This window comes from Pan troglodytes, chromosome 4 (genome assembly GCF_028858775.2).
Source record: "Pan troglodytes isolate AG18354 chromosome 4, NHGRI_mPanTro3-v2.0_pri, whole genome shotgun sequence".
Taxonomy (NCBI): Eukaryota; Metazoa; Chordata; class Mammalia; order Primates; family Hominidae; genus Pan; species Pan troglodytes.
The window spans coordinates 20434604-20454459 of NC_072402.2; the positions used below are offsets into that span (position 1 = coordinate 20434604).

Sequence of the window (19856 nt, forward strand, 5' to 3'; positions counted from 1 at the left end):
AGTAACAAAGAATTCCAGCAGTGAGCTGTGAGTTCTGTCCTTGCTGGCTTTCCCAAGTGGAAGGCTACCCTCATCTTTCACTAATGGCAGACTAGGACAAGCATTACCCAGGCCTGCAAGCTTGTTAAGCACTAGGAACCCAAGCAAGAACTCACCATGCCAATCAAACCTGTTGGGTGGATATGTGGGCAGGTGTTGAAGAACTTTTCTGGAAGAAGTACACACAATCTTGTTGTAAAGGGCGTATGGGTGTGGGAACAATTGGGAATAAGATCCCCTAGAGTTCCTTTACTTTCCCAGTCATCTAGGAATTTGATCAAGTGTTTCATGTTCTTTTGAAACATTTAGGGGATGTTTTCAAAGTTTTCTTTTTCCTAATCTCTTTTTGTCTTAGTCGAGGGGATCCAGAAAGCAATCATGGACCTTGTAGATGAGTTTAAAGACGAATTTCCCACCATCCTAAGATTATCACAGTCTAATCAGGTAATGTGATTTTATAACCTTTAAAAGGAATAGAAAAAATATATTCTATTTTTAGTATCATACCAATTATTTAATGCTTGATTTTGAGATCAGTGCTCAAAACTTTAGAAAACACTAATTTTGCCTCAGAAAAACAAATTTCAAATATTACTCATTAAGAGGGGTCTTTGGGAAGCAGAGAGATTGTGGACCAAGAAGTGAGGCAGATTGAGAATTAAGTTTAAAGACAGTAACTATGTCATTAGGGTAAACACCTGGCAGTCTCTCAACACTACAATTGCAATGTAAAATCAGAAAAATACCTAGATACACTTTAGCAAAAATCTATGTCAATTAAATCAGTGCAAAAGCTTGAGATAAATTGTAACAATGGAAAGATAAATACAATATGGATGTGTGTTTAATAAGGAAAGAAAACAGTAGTATCAATTTAAATAAGGTATACATGTACATTTTTTAAACCTCTGTTCCAAAAAGGATTTGAAACAGATAAAATATTGGGAGTGAAGGAGGAGGGAGGTATATATTTTGAAGAGACATAAAGTCAGGAAAAAGTAACAACTTGTTTAGGGAACACATGTAACCTAATTTACTCAAAGGTACACAGCTCTTAATGGAAAAATGTGGTTCGGTCATTTTGATCATAGTTGGAATAGAATATGCTGTGAAGGTACATGGTACAGGAACAATCCACTTATCCACAAGTCAGATTCTTGGCAATGTCAAACATGAGGTATATAACCAAAACCTGGCAGTTAACAAAAAGCACTCTGAGTAACACAGTAATCACAAAGTATACATATTTCATTCCAAAGGGGGGTATTAGAGCTAACTTTAACCACGCCTGCAGACAACCAGCCATCAGACATTTAGTAAACACCTCACTACTGCTTGGGACTGGAGAGAGGAAATACAGAGATAAACAAGACGTGATCCTTTCCACCAATGAGCTTAATCTAATGGAGATAGAGTTGTAAAGGAGTAATTGCATTAGAATATGGTAAGTGTTACATCTCTATATCTAATTTAGAGGAGTGAATGACTCTACTGAGGAAGGTCAAAGAAGGCTTCATGGAGGAAGCATGCTTTTAAGTTGGGTCCCAACGGATGAATAGTAGTTTTCAAGGTAAAGAAAAGGGTGGGATCAGTGGGTAGGGGCAGGGAAGCATATTCCACTGGCAGTGGGGGTTAGGCCAAAAAGTAGGAGACAGCATAGCATGTTTCCAAAATGTCAAATAAATATAAATTAAAGGCATGTAGGATAGAAGGGTTGAGATAGGAAATAGTAGAAAAAGGGGTGGAGGTCTTTGTATGCCATGTGAAAAAGACTGGACTTTCCCTTATAGGTAACACAGATATCAGCCACAGAGAGGTTTTGGGCTTGGAAATGACATTCAGTTTGCACAACGAAAATACTTTTTTGTGGTAATGAGATCCGAATGGAGGCAGAGCTTCTAGGAAGATTTTGTTGCAAATGACAGCTAAGAACAAGGACATTAACATTGGGAATAGAATGGGTTGAGCACAAGAGATATTTAGCATATTTTGAAACTGACAGTGTGGGATGAGAGAGAATGTGTAAAGGTTGAGGAAGATTCTGGATTTCGTGGGTGGCTAGAAGAATAGTGATCCCGTTAACTAGGACCAAAGACAAGATGAGGAAGAGCAGCTTTGGAGATAATGAGTTTGATTGGATCACAGTTTAAGGGGTCATGCCACATCCTGTCCAAGCCTTGGAGTTGAGTTATAAATTGCATATGTAGGTTGGAAGCTCAAGAGAAGCCCGGCTGAAGATGTATATTTGGGAATCATCAGTGTATAGTGTGTTGTTATAGTGTATAGTTAAACCATGTATTTAACTAACTGTAGTGTACATTTAAACCAAAATGGCAATCATCACTGCTGAAGAAGATTGTGTAGTAACATTAGGGCATAGGATAGAACCCCCGACAATGCCATTGTTTAAAGGGTTAGCAGGGCATCAGAGAAAAGAAGAGAATGAAGAGAATGAAATTCTATGAAAGCCATCGAAGTGGAGAGAAAAAGGAGAGAGGAATTAGCAGCAGTCAGAATCCTCAAAGACGTCAAGTATGGGATACATTTTTTAAAGTTATTTTGCATGTCAGTAAAAATTTAGCCAACACTAAGTGGAAAAAATTTTAGTTACCCAGAAAATTTACTTATGTGGAACCCCTCATTCACCAATAATGGTTGCTGTGACTTAAACTCTTATTTAGCAAAAATAATGTTCTGTTCTGAATAGAAGGTAATTGTTATATATGCAGATGATTCAAATTACTGAGCCTATACATTTCTAAAAATAAGTTAACTGGGCCAGGCGCGGTGGCTTAGGCCTGTAATCCCAGCACTTTGGGAGGCCGAGGCAGGCGGATCACAAGGTCAGGAGATGGAGACCATCCTGGCTAACACGGTGAAACCCCGTCTCTACTAAAAATACAAAAAATTAGCCAGGCGATGTGGCGGGCGCCTGTAGTCCCAGCTCCTCGGGAGGCTGAGGCAGGAGAATGGCATGAACCTGGTAGGCGGAGGTTGCAGTGAGCCGAGATCGCGCCACTGCACTCCAGCCTGGGCGACAGAGCGAGACTCCGTCTCAAAAAAACAAACAAACAAAAAGTTAACTGATATGCATTCTTGTTTACCATTGAATCGGATGAGTTTTAACTGTCAGGACCTACTGAACTCCCTTAGCTATAGTAGAGTTCTGGGACTTGTAGAATGGACTCCTAGATGGTATAATAGAAGACAATACTGATTTAGCCTGTAAGATAATAGCCCTGGGGGAAGTGGACATTCCCAGTATCAGTCATCATAGGAGGAGGCGGTCATATTGGATACAGGACACCAGAACTTGGAAGTTGGCCTTAGTGTCAGGGGAAGCAACTGTTTTCTGCCTTTGGCCGGCCCTCTCTTGGGTCTAGTGTTTGAGGAGGGGTGATACTAAAGTGTAGGAATCTGCAGGCACAGTAGTAACATGGCATCCAAGTGCTGGTCAGATCAGCTAAGCACGAGAGGTAAGGCTTAAGAGTTTCTGAGGGCAAACTGGGTTTTCTAATGCTGTATCTTAGCCTTGGCATCCAGTTGCTCCCCCTTTTTGCATTCCCCTAGCCTTGGTATAAAGTCTTTTGAAACATTGGAAACTATTTTGGCTATGCTCTGGAGTAGGAAGGAAAGAGATGGGCAGATGTACATGCCTGGTCAATGTCAAATAGCTCAGGCCAGCACAGTAGTAATTATTTAGAAGGCTCAGGGTGAATCCTAGGAAGCCAGAGACAGGCATGGAAAACCTTGTTATCGTTTTCAAGTTTTGATTCTCCCACCATTGCTGAAATCAGAGAAACTGGGGTTTCATTTAATAAAAGAAATGGCAACTTCATTTATTCATTTCTACCTTCTGAATAGCCTCATTATCATTAGAACCATAAGCATGGTTTATGGTGACATCAGTTGAATATTGTGGTCCCCAAAGATAAAGCTGTGAGTTCCCATTTCCAACTAATTGAAGTAATTTCCTTATAGAACTTTAGCCAACTCAAATAGGAACATAATTAGTTACTTTATTTCTCATTTTCAAAACACTTAATATTGCTGTTTTCCCACTATTTCCTTTGAAGAATGTGTTGCTGAGATTGGCAAGAAACTTGAGTAGTTAGGGGATATTATCACATGTTTGAAGTTATTTACCCTTCAAATATAAATTATGTGGAAAACATTACTAATACTCCGTTGTTAAGCAGATTAATTTTAAAAGGTTAGATTGTAAGTGCTGCAAATTTTTTTTATTTCCAGGATGATCCATACTTCCCGAACAGTGAAAGGAATGGTCTTACAAATTCTTAGAGGGCTTTATTAATTGAGTTGTATCTTAAAATTCTAAATTTTGTGATTAGTATTTAAATCTTCCTCCCCTCCCCCGCGCCACCCAGGCATGTATTTATTTACGAAAAGGCCATCTTGCTGGCCTAGAACAAAAAAAGATTTGATGGGAGTGACGATGGAATTTTTATAGAGGAATATATATACCTAGAATACAACCAGAATAATGATTACTAAATCGTTCTTCCTGGATAGATTTTGAAGGAAATCTTCTTTTTGAGGCTAGGAAAGTTACTTTTATTTTATTTTACTTATTTTTTTGAGATGGAGTCTTGCTCTGTCGCCCAGGATGAAGGGCAATAGCGCAATCTCCACTCACTGCGACCTCTGCCTCCTGGGTTCAAGCTATTCTCCTGCCTCAGCCTCCCAAATAGCTGGGATTACAGGTGCCTGCCACTATGCTGGATTAATTTTTGTATTTTTAGTAGAGACGGGGTTTCACCAGGTTGGCCAGGCTGGTCTCAAACTCCTGACCCCAAGTGATCTGCCCGCCTTGGCCTCCCAAAGTGCTGGGATTACAGGCGTGAGCCATGGTGCCTGGCCAGAAAGTTAATTTTAGAATCTTGGCTTGAGATGATGGCTTCTGGGGTTCAGTTCTTTCCACCCCTTCTGTCCCAACCAGCCCAGATAATAGCCTTAGTATCTACTTCCTTAGTAAAGAGTAATTTTTAAAGGTTTACACTTGCAAATTTCAAAAGATTTCCATATGATGAATTTAAACTAGTAAACCTTTAAATTATGTACTACAATTGGGTATCTAAAAAATTTTAATTTAGATGCTCATTCTTGGAATAAGAGAAAAATATTTTAGGATAAATACAGTCAATTTTTGTGAGTTTTTAAATATGAAAGATGAATATATCTTTTTTCTGTTATCTTGTACTTAACCATATATACTACAAAATAGAAGTTGTAGACAGGACATATTAGAATCCATGCCAAAAATTTTGGAGTTTTATGCCCTTAGATGTACTTTTCTGAATTCTCTATGCTTTTTTATTTGTTGTTGGTTACTGTTAATGTGTGAAAAAAACTGCTAAGAAGGCACCAATGATGTTTGGAAATTACCTGTAATGGCATTTAGGTTTCTGAAAGTAATGAGACTATGACTGTCACTAGAATGCTAATTCAATTATATTTTTGTCTTTGGTGAGTTGTTTCTTGTGGAGAATTGTCATTATTGTGAAAGTTATAGAACTGTGCACTGAAAACTTTCTGTGTGGTTTCTAATGTAATATTTGGTTTTTTTTTGATGTTTCTCAAGATTAATTTGTTTTATTTTCTGATACTCTTCAATCATTCATTCTGACAAAGATAGAGTGCGTATTACATGCCAGACACTACTTTGGCTCTGGAGAAAAACAAGCAAGCTAAATGGATATAAAACACTTACAATTTATACTCTAGTCAAGTAAAAAACAATGAACAAGGAAAATAAACAATATAGTACATTAGTGTAAGTGTTAAGGAGAAGAAAAACTATAGCAGAGAAGGGATGCAAAATCGAGGTGCAGAGATAGAGAGCACAACTGATGATTTTGGTAGAGTGACCAAGAAGGTCTTAGTGAGAAAGTGATTCTTGAATGAAGATGTGAAGGAAGTGAGGGAGTGAACTTTGGGATGCTTGAGGAATCAAATGGCATAGCTAGTGTAAAATCCCAGAAACCTAAAAACTTCGACAAGTTTTTAGGGAAGGGAAGGAAAGAGAAAAAGATGAGGCTGAACAGGTGAAGAAAAGACAACCTTTGTAGGGCCTTGTGGACCACAGTATGTACTTTGGCTTTTACACTGAGAGCAACTGGAAGCCACTGAAGCAGTTGAATAGAAGGAAAATATGATCTGACATGAGTTTTAATTAGATCTCTCTGGCTGGTGTATTGATGAACAGAATGAAAATAGGCAAAGGTGGAAGCAGAGAAACCACTTAGGCAAATTCACTAATCTGGAAAATAGATGATGGTAGAATTCAAATATAATAGACTGGGTGCTGTACTGGGGGTAATGAGAAGTGGTCAAATTCTGGGACAAGGTAGAGAAAGAATTTAGTAAGATTTTCTGACAGGCTAGTTTGACAGATATAGAAGAGTAAAGTTCAGCATTATAATTGCCTATGACAAAGAAATGGGCATGGCTGTAGCAAGAAGAAAATAAAAAAAGAAAAGCAAGATATATATTTAAAGAGTAGAGCTCAAATGGAGAAATCAGTTAAGAAGAATTCTTGTTTACTTAATAGCTCTTTAAAAATTCAGTGTGCATTTGGTACAGTGTACACTGCTCGGGTGATGGGTGCAGCAAAATCTAAGAAATTACCACAAAAGGACGTATTCATGTAATCAAATACCAGCTGTTCCCCAAAAACCTATTTAAATTAAAAAATAATTTTTTAAGTAAAAATTCAGTACACAAAATATGTAAATCTAGGAGGAAAATGAAACATTTGTATCTTTTGGCTGGTTACTTCAATTCTTGATATTTATCCCAGGGAAAAAAATATACATATATAAAGATTTAAAGTCCGGGTGTGGTGGCTCACACCTGTAATCCCAGTACTTTGGGAGGCTGAGGCAGGCAGATCACCTGAGATCAGGAGTTTGAGACCAGCCTGACCAGCATGGTGAAACTCGGTCTCTACTAAAACTATAAAAATTAGATGGGCATGGTGGTGCTTGCGTGTATGCCCAGTTACTCGGGAGGCTGAGTCAGGAAAATTGCTTGAACCTGGGAGGCAGAGGTTGCAGTGAGCTGAGATCGTGCCATTGCACTCCAGCCTGGGCCACAAGAATGAAATTCCATAAAAAAAAAAAAAAAAGATTTAAGTACATGGCAGGGAATTCAAGGGGTTTCATGGGGGGACAGAAATATTGGATGTTGAATATATGCATGGCACCATGCACAATGTAGTTTTATAGTAGTCAGTCTCTGCCGGAAGTAGTTTTAATAATGCACTGGAGATTACACATCAGTTACTTTTCAAAGGCCTATTTTTCAGAAAAGAGAACCTGCGCAGAAAACATCCAAAATCAGGATGGCTATTGCTTTAGCTAAGATTAATCGAGCAACATTAATTCGTGGATTAAACAGCATATCCAGATCCTCCAAATCAGTGGCCAAACTTCTGCATCCTCAGCTTGCATGCAGACTTTTAGAGCTAAGGGACATATCTGGTCGTCTGCTGAGGGAAGTTAATGCTCCGAGGCAACCCCTATATAACATGCAGGTAAGGGAATACTGCATATGCACAAGTACCCCTTTTTAAGAAACTTTTAAATTTGCAAAACTTGAAAAATAAAATGTGGTGAACTTGATTGTCCTGTGTAAAACAGATATACTTGGATAAGAGAAATGAATGGTTGGGCCTTTTTAAAATATAGTGCAACGTGGACTTTTTTCTACCTTATTGTTTAATTGAACTATATGAAACTGTCCATTTCAAATGGTGCAACTTAAATATATGCATGTAAATTACCATTTATGTTAAATCTAACAGAAATCTTACAACTAGCCTTAAAAATTATTGTGTTTTGTTCCTTTTTCCTCATAACTTTATGTTTCCAAGGCAACCTTTGTTTGACATAATATATTGAGTATATTTACCTATAAATTCAAATCACGTTTTCTACATTCTTATTGAGGCTCTGTTATATTTTGTTGAGGACAACAACTCTTAAAACTTTTTTGGAATCAATTTCTTGCTTTCTAAACTTCGCGGCACAGAACTCAGAGTTTCTCAATTTGGGCATTATACAAAGCATCCTAAATGTCACTAAAAAAGATTCAGAATTTTGCAATTCTGGCATCTAAACTGCAGGACAAATTAATTTGAACTCTTTGCTGAAGGAGAAGAAAATGGGGCTCCAATTGAGTTAAACCAAAAAAGAAGATGTATTAGCTCCCATAAACAACCCAGAGCTGTTGAGATTCCCGACATGGCTGGATACAGGTATTCAGACGATACCTTCCGGATCCTTTCTCGCTTTTGCTCAGTGTCTTGGTTCTGCTTTCTGTCTTGACTCCATTATTAGGCTGACTTTCCCCTCATAGTTGCAAGATAATTTGCAGCTGTTCCTTGGCTATATTCTTCGAGGTTCAATTCCAGCAGAAAAAAAAGAGAGAGAAAACCCCTGACCCCAACGGGAATGTCTCCAGGTTCATTCCAAGAGCATGGCTTGTGTTCTCAGTGCTTACCTCTAAACCAAGGACATGAGATGCACTGATTGGCCTAGAACTTGATTACCTGCTTATCCCTAGAGCTGGGGTTGGAGCTCTGTCCAGACCACATGACCTGAGAGTGGTGTGGAATGGGGGAATCCTCAAAAATCTGGGTTGCTTCAAGAAGGTAAAAAATGGATCCTGGATAGCTGAAATCAACAAATACCCTTTATGTTGGAGTCTCTCTTTAATGAAAGATTTTGACATTTCTAGAAAGCATCATATATTTCAGCTACAAATTGCCTGAGAGCAGCATTCATAAAAGGCTCTTTTATAATTTCTGATGTCTGAGAAAGTAAAAAATGGTTTGTGTTTGCCAACCACTGGATTCTTTATGAACTACAAGCCTTAATCCTGTATCTTTAGATCACTGAAAATAAACATAGCTGTGGCTCATGCCTGTAATCCCAGCACTTTGGGAGGCTGAGGCGGGTGGATCCTTTGAGCTCAGGAGTTTGAGATCAGCCTGGCCAACATGGCGAAACCCTGTCTCCACTAAAAATACAACATTAGCCAGCATGGTGGTGTGCCTGTAATCCTAGCTACTCAGGAGGCTGAGGCAGGAGAATCACTTGAACTGGGAGGCAGAGGTTGTAGTGAGTCAAGATTGCACCACTGCACTTCAGCCTGGGCAACAGAGCAAGACTCTGTCTAAAAAAAAAAAAGAAAAAAGAAAAAGAAAAAAAAGGAAAATAAAAAGCAAAAAAGAAACAAAGCTAAACCATATTATCTTAAATCCCCACTGAAATATCTTTCTAAACCTAATGTTTTGACTTCATGTTTCTTTCCTTGCATTGTCAAACCTATAGTTTTTTATAGAGGGTTGGCAGAAGAAATGTCTTTTGAAGAATACTTCTGTATTTAATGAAATAATCTTTAAAGACACAGGCCATTATGCTATTCAGGGTCTTCCTTTTTGCTTCTCCACTAAGTCAGAACTGTGAAGGATCTGAGATCTTACACTACCCACAAGCTAACAAATTAGCCTGCCACAATTGTACACACACATATGCACATGCGCACGCACACACACACACACACACACAAACACACACACAACGAGCCTTAGGTCACGAACACATGGTTTATTATTCACAGCAAAAGCGTCAGCCAGAGCAGTATCTTGTGCTGGTTCCCTAAGCTTGAATTCCTTAGGGCAATGTGATGCGGGCCAAATGTTGCCTGTGCACACAGTACGTTGCATCACAGGAGAGAGGAACCTTGAAATCAGGAGACCCTGGGGACTTTTTATAGGGACACTGGCACATCTCCCTAGCCTCCTCTCCAAAAAGATATACAGATGGAGAGACAGAGAGAGGGAGAAAGAGAGAGAGATTAATTATTCATTACCCTGGAATATAAGTACATGTTTCAGGGAAAAAGGAGAGGGCTTTATTTTTAGTGGCCTATGACATGTTCAGGGAGGTACATGTCTCTCTAGAAGGATATACTTTTTCTACTTTGCAAGGCTGTTTACTATTCAAACATGTCCTTTGCTCAGAAGGGCCAATCTGCACAGGAATGAGAGAAATCCATGGAGACTTATCTCCCAACATTCATGAAAATTCAGTGGCAAGAAAAAAATCTGTCTTTCCAGTTGAATTTGTGTGTTTTTATCCAGTAATGAGAACTAAGAGACATAATCTGTTTGCCTTTTTACTTTGACTGATAATGAGTTTCTGAGGTAAATTTAGAGATCAAGTGTGATAACTTATTCCAGGAACCTAAGAAAAACAGGCTTAGGGACTAAGTGACTTGTGTAAGGTCAGGATGTTAACTGTGACTACCTTTTCTGACATTAATTTAAAATCCATGACTATGAAATCTCTTCTTCTTTGCCCTTATTCTAATTATCTTATGTGATCTATATTGCATCTCACTTATAATTTTCTTATGTTATAATTTTAACTGAAACTTGAAAAGAAAAGAACTTCAGAGTTTTGTTTATTTAAAAAAAAAACAAAAATCCTCTTTTGGCCTTGGTGGTGAAACTGTCCCTCTAGAGAAATTGTGCTTGTTGCTCCAGGGGTTCCAGCAACCTGAGACCAATCTTTATGTTTTTTTCAGCTTAGGATTTCCTGCATCACACTGATAGGGTAAATTCAGATCCCTTTATAAGGGGAAAGCCTGCAATTTTAATCTCTCATGGGAGTCCCACATGGAGACCAGTTTCCTTTCTTCCTGTTCTGGTGGATGCAATTGTTTGAGTCCCAGTTTCACTGAAATTGCAGTTCTGCAAAGACTTGATCCCCACCTCACATCTACCCAAGTCTCATGTCCAGTCTCTGTATTAATACTCAAGCACCCAACCATTATTTTAGGGTCCAGTAACATCTCCAGAGTTCCTGGGATATAAGCTCACACACTTGCTGCTCTGGCTCTTAGTTCCCTTTTTGTTCGTGGCATTGGGGGTGGGGGGAAAGGTCCCTTACCTTTTTGTAAGCTCAATTTTGTATTACATCTTTTGAACTTCATTTTTATAGCATTTCTGTTTTTTTTTTACTTTTTTTTATTATACTTGAAGTTTTAGGGTACATGTACCCTAAAACATTTCTAGGTGTTTTTGTGTGAGATGCTCCACATTAGCTCAGTCTGCCATGTGTATGGAACCAGATGTTTTTCAGCTTTACTTCTTAATATCTTCCAAGTTTTAAGATGATTAAATTTATTGGAAGTGAAATATACTTCTACATTTTTATTTATTCAACAAATAGCGGCCAGGCGTGGTGGCTCATGCCTGTAATCCCAGCACTTTGGGAGGCCGAGGTGGTGGATCACCTGAGGTCAGAAGTTCAAGACCAGCCTGGCTAACATGGTGAAACCCTGTCTCTACTAAAAATACAAACATTAGCTGGGCATGGTGGCAGGCACCTGTAATCCCAGCTACTCAGGAGGCTGAGGCAGGAGAATCGCTTGAACCCTGGAGGCGAAGTTGCAGTGAGCCAAGATCGTGCCACTGCACTCTAGTCTGGGCAACAAGAGCGAAACTCCATCTCAAAAACAAAAAAAAAAGTTATTGAAAACCTGATATGCAAAATCACTGGATTAGGTACCAGGGACTCAGAGATGTCTCACCCTTGCCCTATGGACTGTGGGGCTCACAGGCAAATAAGCAAACAGTGTCAGTAGGATGTAGCAAGTGGATGATCAAAGTATGCAAAGTGCACTACAGAAACATCAAGAAGAGACATAGCATTCCAAAGAGTGGTCCATGTAGACATTCTAGAGATAGGATACTGTATCTGAGTCTTGGAGGAGGAATTAGCCAGATGAGAAGTAGGAGAATCATTCCAAGAAAAGAACAGTATATATGAAGATACTGAGGTGAGCGAGAACATGACTTATTTGGAGAACATAAGTAGTTCTGTATGGCTGGAGTGAGACAAGTGAGAACAGTCCCAGGTCAGAGGTTCCAGGGTCCTTGGGGGCTGGGGTTAGGAAGAAGCTTTACGTGGGGAGTATACAGTAGCTAGGGTTGATAATCAGAATTGCCAGTGAGGGAAAACTAAGTTGTAGTAAACAACGTCTCTCAAATCTCAAAGGCTCAGTGAGGACAGAAACAGAACTGACTATGAGGACAATCGCCTGGAGAGTCAAAGGTACAACCGGAATGTATGAGATGTGGCAGAGGTCAATGGATTGGTCTGTAAATGGAGTGCATCCATGGTACCAGAGTGTGCTGAGAGCAAAGTGCAGTAGTATGAAAAGCCACATCAGACAGAGTTCAGCTTACCCAGAGTGGATTCCAGCATGAATTCCTTTAAGAATTGTCAAACTGCCTGTCTCAGATGGAGCTTTGTGTGGGGAAGTAAAAGGGGAGAAAGCTGGAAGGACCATGCAAGGGGATACGCTTTGTGGATGCATGATAAGATATCACTCTAGGAAAACTTAGCTGTAAGAAGGTAAGTGGCCTGGTTAACTTACCTGAAGGTGTCTTTCAAATATCTTCTGGATGTGTTCTGTCTGGTCACTGTTTTGTGGATGACAAATGATGAAAAAATGCATTTGTAGCTGGAGCACCTTAAATAGCTCTACCAAAACTCTCTATTATGTGGCTGAGAATACCAGTGAGGCAGGTGACTTCCTTTGGAAACAAAGAAATAGAGGAACATTTTCATTAGGACACAAACAATAACTAGAATAGTGTTTCAGCTCTTCGACATGGGGAGCTCTGAAATGCAGCATCCATTAATGTTCTTCTCAAGGTGAAGAATGGACACTGGCTCAGGAGCTCCCTCTGCCATCCACCCGGGCCTTTCTGATTGGATGTTCAGCTCTAGAGCATGCTTAATATGTCATAGCGTATTGAAATGTTGTGCCAAATAGAAGCCTCCCAAAGACCCAACCGGCAGGAATGGCCTAAAGCGATTCTAATGGCCTGAGACATGTGCACAGATGGTTGGGGTCAAGACTTTCCAGCTTGCCACCTTGTTAGAAGAGGGTTCTTTTGTACTTGGCTCTATGGATGCTGAATAAAATTATTCCTCAAACCCCTCCAGGTTCTGCAGGAATGAGACTGCAGTGATAGAATTGTGGCTAGTTCTATAAAAAGCCTCAGGAATGGAAAACTCTTAGTAGAGAATTTCCTGGTAGTTTTCAACATCTCCAGTGCCAGTATTTACAGAATGGTGCATCTGCTTAGCCTTGTGAGTTGCCTGCCTGAGTTGAGTCCGCAGCTGCTCTAGGCTGCAGTGACCTAGATAATCGCCTTGAATGCTGACTTCAGCCAAGACACGTCAGCTCCCAGACATCACTGTTGATTCTGGCAGGCCAATGCAGAGCCACAGGACCAAGAGCTCTTCCTGTGATAGACTCATCCCTATAATGGCATTAGAGTTGACTGATTTTACTTTGTATACATACTGCGGCATGGTATAGAATAGGGACCAAAGTGAAGAAAATCCTCAGCGTTTACAATGCCTGGGCTGTAAGGTGGATCCCAGTGAACTCGTGTTCTTTTTTCAGGATAAGGATCAGAAACTTACCTATGTAAAGTTTCTTCCTTACCCCACCCTCTAAGTTAGACTCCAATTTGGGGTTTAAACTATAAACCTCATAAATATCAGGAAGTTCTGTAGGTCCCACATGGGCCTGCCATGAGGCTAACTTGGCTGGTATAATCTAGACCCGGGGAAAGAGGATATTTCCTAGATAGTAGAACTCCTGGGCTCTTGAAGACATACAGTACTCCTCCACGTTGGCAAAGGGATTAGGACATTTGAGCCTTTACAGGACCACCGGATTAAAAGCTTGTTTAAGAACAATGTTCTACAGAATGTTAACACTGGGGTTAATAAAGTCAGGTAGCTTTCTTTAAAGTCAGGAGTCTTTCCTGTATTCAAAGGTGTTGTGAGTTGCTAAGCAAAGACACATTTGTGCAGCTTTTCCAAACTTAACAGGAATACTTTTTTTCCTGGACCTCTCTATAAGTAGCAGTCAGTGTTTCCTGCAACATTTGTCTGAGAGTTAGAATTTCCCCTATGACTCCCCTTGTAACTCTCGTCAGGGTGGTTTTGGACAATGTAAACTACATGGGGCCTGGTAATTCTCCAACCTTCAGGTCATGTATAAGTGAATCTTTACTGCTCACTGTTGGGTTTTTTGTGTGATTTATCTCAATAGTGAAAATAAGATGAACACACATACTTCTTTTATGAGATAAGGCAGTCAAAATTATGTGGAAAAAGTTGAATTAAAGGTTCAAAATGTTTTTACTGCTCAAATATCCATATATTTTACATGTTTTACATGACCAAATTTAAAAAGAAATATATGAACATAACATTGATACCAAGACATTTTTTAACTCAAATATGCACATAAAGTGAAATTAATATAACAAGGTTGAGATAAAAATTTTGAAATAGGCCAAGATCATCTAAAGACTGCCACTTAACAAATTTCTCCTGTTTTTTTATCTTAGCTTTTACCATACACTATTTCTGCTCAAAGCAAGACAAAAATGAAACAGCATGGTTTATAATATGAAAAACATGTTTTTAAAGTGAATCATAAAGTTGAAAAATGGCTACTTGCCAGGAGCCACATATATTTTGGAGGAAATATATTTTCTTGTTACAGGAATAAAAAGTAATTATTAAAAGCATTAAAATATTTAAATATGACCTTTAAACAATATAAAGATTAATTATTCAGAAGCATACCATATATCAAGTACATAATTTATTTTGAAACTAATCAGCTTTAATTACTTTTAGGTGAAGGACAAAACCTGAGAAAGAAAGATGTAATAAAACAGAAAGAGTAATTTCTCATGTAGACACCCGTATTAGTCCATTCTTGCACTTCTATAAAGAAATACCTGAGTCTGGGTAATTTATAAAGAAAAGAGGTTTAATTGGCTCATGGTTCTGTAGGCTGTATAGGAAGCATGGCAGCATCAGCTTCTGGGGAGGCCTCAGGGAACTTACAATCAAGGTGGAAGGCAAAGGGGAAACCAGCACTTCACATGGCTGGAACAGGAGGAAGAGAGAGAGGTGGGAGAGGCCATACACTTTTATACAACTAGATCTCATGAGAACTCACTATCCTGAAGACAGCACCAAGGGGGGATGGTGTTAAACCATGAGAAACCGCCCCCATGATCCAATGACCTCCCACCAGACCCCACCTCCAGTATTTGGCATTACCTTTCAACATGAGATTTGGTGGGGACACAGATCCAACCCATACAACACAACTTTTATTTTTATTGTATATGGCCTACCAATGATTGAACATGGACCTCCCACTATGAATTCATATATTCACAAGCTCAAGAACCTTTTCACTCTGCTAGGAGGTATATCTGCTTTTCTTCCTCCTAGAGAGTCTGCTCTCTACTTGTATATTTGTCTCCGTGTAGCCTAAAAGTGGGATTCAAAGGCATGCTATCAATTTGATTCTTTCTAGAGAGAAAAAGCAGCAGCTGCTTCATTTCCTGGAAACTCTTTCCAGAAGCCAGGAATTCTGGGAAATGCTGCAGGTGACCTATGGAGGGAGTGGGCAGAAACTTTCCCTACCTATCCCTACATCTAGGAGTCAGTACGGCCCGAAGAGAAAGGAGGAAGAAAGAAAACAGCCTTTCCCCAACCCCCAGCACCCCCACCCCCCACTCTTAGCTACTAGGCTAGATCCTATTCTTGGTTTCCTTGTTCTGTAAATCACTTAAGAGGGAAGAAGGAAATTGCAGTGGGCATTTTTGTTCTGCATTCAGTAGTGGCAGCACTAAGCGAACACTGAGCATACTAGAACAGGATGTACACATATTTTAATAATTTCATTTACAAAATACCATATGTACTTTCAACCTAACATACAAAATATAGAAAACAAGAAAGAATTTAATTTCTCTGAACCTGTGTTCTTATTTCATAGGTTTGTTAGAGGATAAAATGAGAGAATGCAAGGAAAGCCAGTAGAATAGAACCTAGCATGTAATGAGTGTTCTACAAATGTTAACTATACAAAGCCACATAACTAAATCATAACAGCAATTAAACTTTTGGTGCATTTCTGTCCAAACTTCTTCTATGCAATGTTAATTGTGTTTAATCATAAAAACATGGGATGTAGAATTTTTAAGCTTTATACTGAAGTATACAGAATAGTGCACAAATTAAGTGTATAGCTCCATAAATTTTCATAGATTGAACACATCTTGGTAAGCAGCACTCAAGAAATCTCATGCTGCCTTACAGTCACTAATTCTCACCCTTGCTAGGATAATTGTTTCCTTTTCTTCCAACAGCATAGTTTGGCTTGTTTTTGTATGTTATATAAATGGAATCAATCATACTTGTTATGCTTACTATTTTGAACCTCGATCTTTCTCTATTATTATTACTATTATTAATATTCCCTCTCTAATAAGGGACTATTAATGTCCCTTAATACTACCCATGCACAGACATTTTACTAAAAATTTTACAAGCATTTTCTTATTTATTTTTACAGCAAATCTATGAGATAAACATTAGCTATTATTCTCAATTTGGAGATGAGGGAAACAAAGCTTAGAGGAAAGAATTAATTTGTCCAAGATTTCATTACTCAAGAACTCTGGGGCTAGAAATTAACTACATCTATTTACTCCAGAGTCCATCCCTATAATGCAGTCCTTTACCACTCTTCATGAGCAGTAGTGTATCCCAAGGCAGCGTAGCTTAATGATCAGGTTAACAACTTGGGCCCTGGAGTACTATTTCCAGTTTAAACCTCACTTTGCTACTTATCAGCTATATTACCAGAGGCAAGTTGCCTACTTTTCTTTTTTCTGCTTTCCAGTTGTGGAATGAGGATAATAATAATACCAACTTCATAGGATTGTTTTAAGAATTAAATGTGAATACTTATAAAGTACATTGAACAGGACCTGGTAGACAGTGCCATGTAAGTGTTCGTTCAACAAAAAGTTATCACATGTTCTTCAGAAGTACCTTTTATTTATTTATTTTGAGATGGAGTTTTGCTCTTGTTGCCCAGGCTGGAGTGCAATGGCATGATTTCAGCTCACTGAAACCTCTGCCTCCCAGATTCAAGCGATCGTCCTGCCTCAGCCTCCCAAGTAGCTGGGATTACAGGCATGCACCACCAGGCCTGGCTAATTTTTGTATTTTTAGTAGACATGGGGTTTCACCATGTTGATCAGGCTGGTCTCCTGACCTCAGGTGATCCACCTGCCTTGGTCTCCCAAAGGGCTGGGATTACAGGTGTGAGCCACTGTGCCCGGCCCAGAAGTACCTTTTAAAAGGCTGCATACTATTCACAATAGCCTAGATATAGAATCAACCTACGTGTCCAACCACAGGTGAATGGATAAAGAAAATGTGGTTTATATACACAATTGAATACTATTTAACCATTAAAAAGAATTCTGTCATTTGTGATGGCAAGGATGAATCTGGAGATCACATTAAATGAAATAAGCCAGGCACAGAAAGACAAGTACCACATGATCTCACCCACACGTGAAATTTTAACAACACAACAACAAAAAGTTGGTACATAGAAGCAGAGAGGAGAACAGTGGTTACCAGAGACTAGGTAGGGAAAGGGGAAAAGGGAAGGATGGTGAGAGGTTGTTAAATGGGTACAAAATTACAATTAGATAGGCAGAATAAATTCTGGTGTTCTACTGCGCAGTAGGGTGACTACGGTTAACAGTAAAATATTATGTATTACAAAATAGCTAGAAGAGAGGATCTTTTAATGTTCTCACCACAAAGAAATGATAAATGCACAATGTGATACAGATGCTAACTACCCTGATTGGATCATTATATAACATAGACTTCTATGGGAACATCAAATTGTACTCCTTAAATATGTACCATTACAATGTGTCAATTAAAAATACATAAAAGGTTTGAAAAAATAAAAAGATTGCATAATATACCACTGAATGGATATAACATAATTTTCCTAACTATTCTGGAATCATTGTTTTAGTTTTTTCAATGTTATAACTCTTTAATGAACGATCATTGTTTTAGTTTTTTCAATGTTATAACTCTTTAATGAACGTTGTCTAATGAACATTATGTGCATGTTTTTACCATGCATTTACATGATTTTATCAGCTACAGCCTGTACCTTTTGGAAGTTCATCGAAGCCATTAAGTTGCTTGGCTCTTACTTCAGAGGAGCCTGGCTAACTGTCACTTCACTGCTGAATGGAAAGGGAATGTATTTCCTAAAGTCCTCATTTCATACCCTGCTCAAGGCAACAAAGGTGGCCCATGAGACAGTATAACTAAGTATGTTAAGCTGATAGGTTTCAGGCCGGTACACCTACTGCCAGAAACTAGAAACACAAGAGAGGCAACTTCATTATTGGTGTTAAACTTCTCTGTGTTTCATGAGAGCCTGTTGCATATGAGCACAGAACATTTTCTGAAGCTTAATGATCATCTAAGGTTAATGCTGGCCTTCAGCAGTCTCATGATTAACATTTCCAAGCAGGTCATGAATCTCTAGGAAAAGCTTATTATTTTGATTGCTGTTTACTTAATTGAGGTTGTGAATAATTAGTAAAGAATGATTACATGAATTTGAACAAAGGAAAGACTGTTTTTCTAATATGCACAGCAGCACCTCCTAGTGTGCACAGTTGGTAATTGGGAAAAATTAGTCATTTAGATCGCAGAAATGCAAGATTTTTATAGATTTGTCACAGGGTTTTGATTAGCACAAGAAAGTGTCTTCTTGTTAAAAAAGGAAAAATAATTTTCACAATGTGAAAAAGCCCAGATAGCTCTGAAGTAGATGACTTTTAGAAAAAAATAAATTCTCATTTTACAGTAACATTTTACAATATGACATTGAAACACTGAAAATGTTTGTTTATTAAGAAAATCTTTTCTGTTTTTGCAGGTCAGAAAGGGTTCTTTGTTTGAAATCATCTCCTTTCCAGCAAAGACTGCTTTAACTAGCATAATATATGCTTCATATGCAGCACTAATTTATTTGGTAAGTTAAGAAAATTATTAGAATCTAGAAATAAATCTACTTATTTTGTGTAATGTTAATAATACTGTGCAGTATACTGTACAATATTTAATGTTACCATTCACAAACAGTCTCATTACACAAAACAATTTTATATTAAAAATTTCCTTTTCTGATGAGCCAGGTCAATCCACCAAAACCCAGTTTTCTTAAATAACTAAAATTTTATTTTTATAAAGTTTATTACCACTTGAATATTTTTGATCAAGAATTTTTAGTTTTACTGTTATTTAGCTACAGTTGTTTTTTTCAGCCATTGTACCATGGTTGGCTAAAGTTCAGTATTCTAACATTTGGGGTTTCTCACTTTGGGGAACGCAGGTATTAGTGTATTTTGGATTACAAGTGCTGTGCATGAGAAAAATATAAAAGATTTTTTAATTATAAGGGTTTTATTTTCTATTAATAGCCACTTAAAAAAACTGTAACACACAAAAAGGAAAGTGTACAGCTTAATGAATTATCACAAAATCTATTAAGCTCTATACTACCCAGGTCAAGAAACAAAACATTACCATAATTCCAGAAGCCTCTTTCTTGACCCTCACAATCACTACCCTTTCCTATACAGGATATCACTATTTTGACTTGTAATACTACTGATAGTTTGACTGCTTGAATTCTATATAAATAAAGTCATATAGTACGTATTCTTTTGTGTTTGTCTTTTGCCCAACACTGTTTTAAGATCATTCACTGCCTGTAGCAGTAGTTTGTTCATTTTCACTGCTGTGTAGTATTCAACTGATTGACTGTATCAA

General features: G+C 38.3%; 1 protein-coding gene across 3 annotated transcripts in view; it reads left to right on the plus strand.

Moving 5' to 3' along the window:
- The window catches only part of SPATA9 (spermatogenesis associated 9), a 24550-nt gene continuing 4694 nt past the window's right edge, over positions 1–19856 (plus strand). Inside the window, exons 1-4 of one of the 3 annotated variants that reach the window (XM_009448828.5) lie at positions 1–192; positions 395–483; positions 7367–7594; positions 18961–19056. In XM_009448828.5, the coding sequence (XP_009447103.1) occupies positions 183–192; positions 395–483; positions 7367–7594; positions 18961–19056 (423 nt within the window). In that variant the 5' untranslated portion in view covers positions 1–182. Of the gene's footprint in view, positions 218–394; positions 484–7366; positions 7595–18960; positions 19057–19856 lie in introns of all 3 variants that reach the window. The other 2 variants (XM_016952989.4, XM_517648.5) reach the window with 2 other exon arrangements.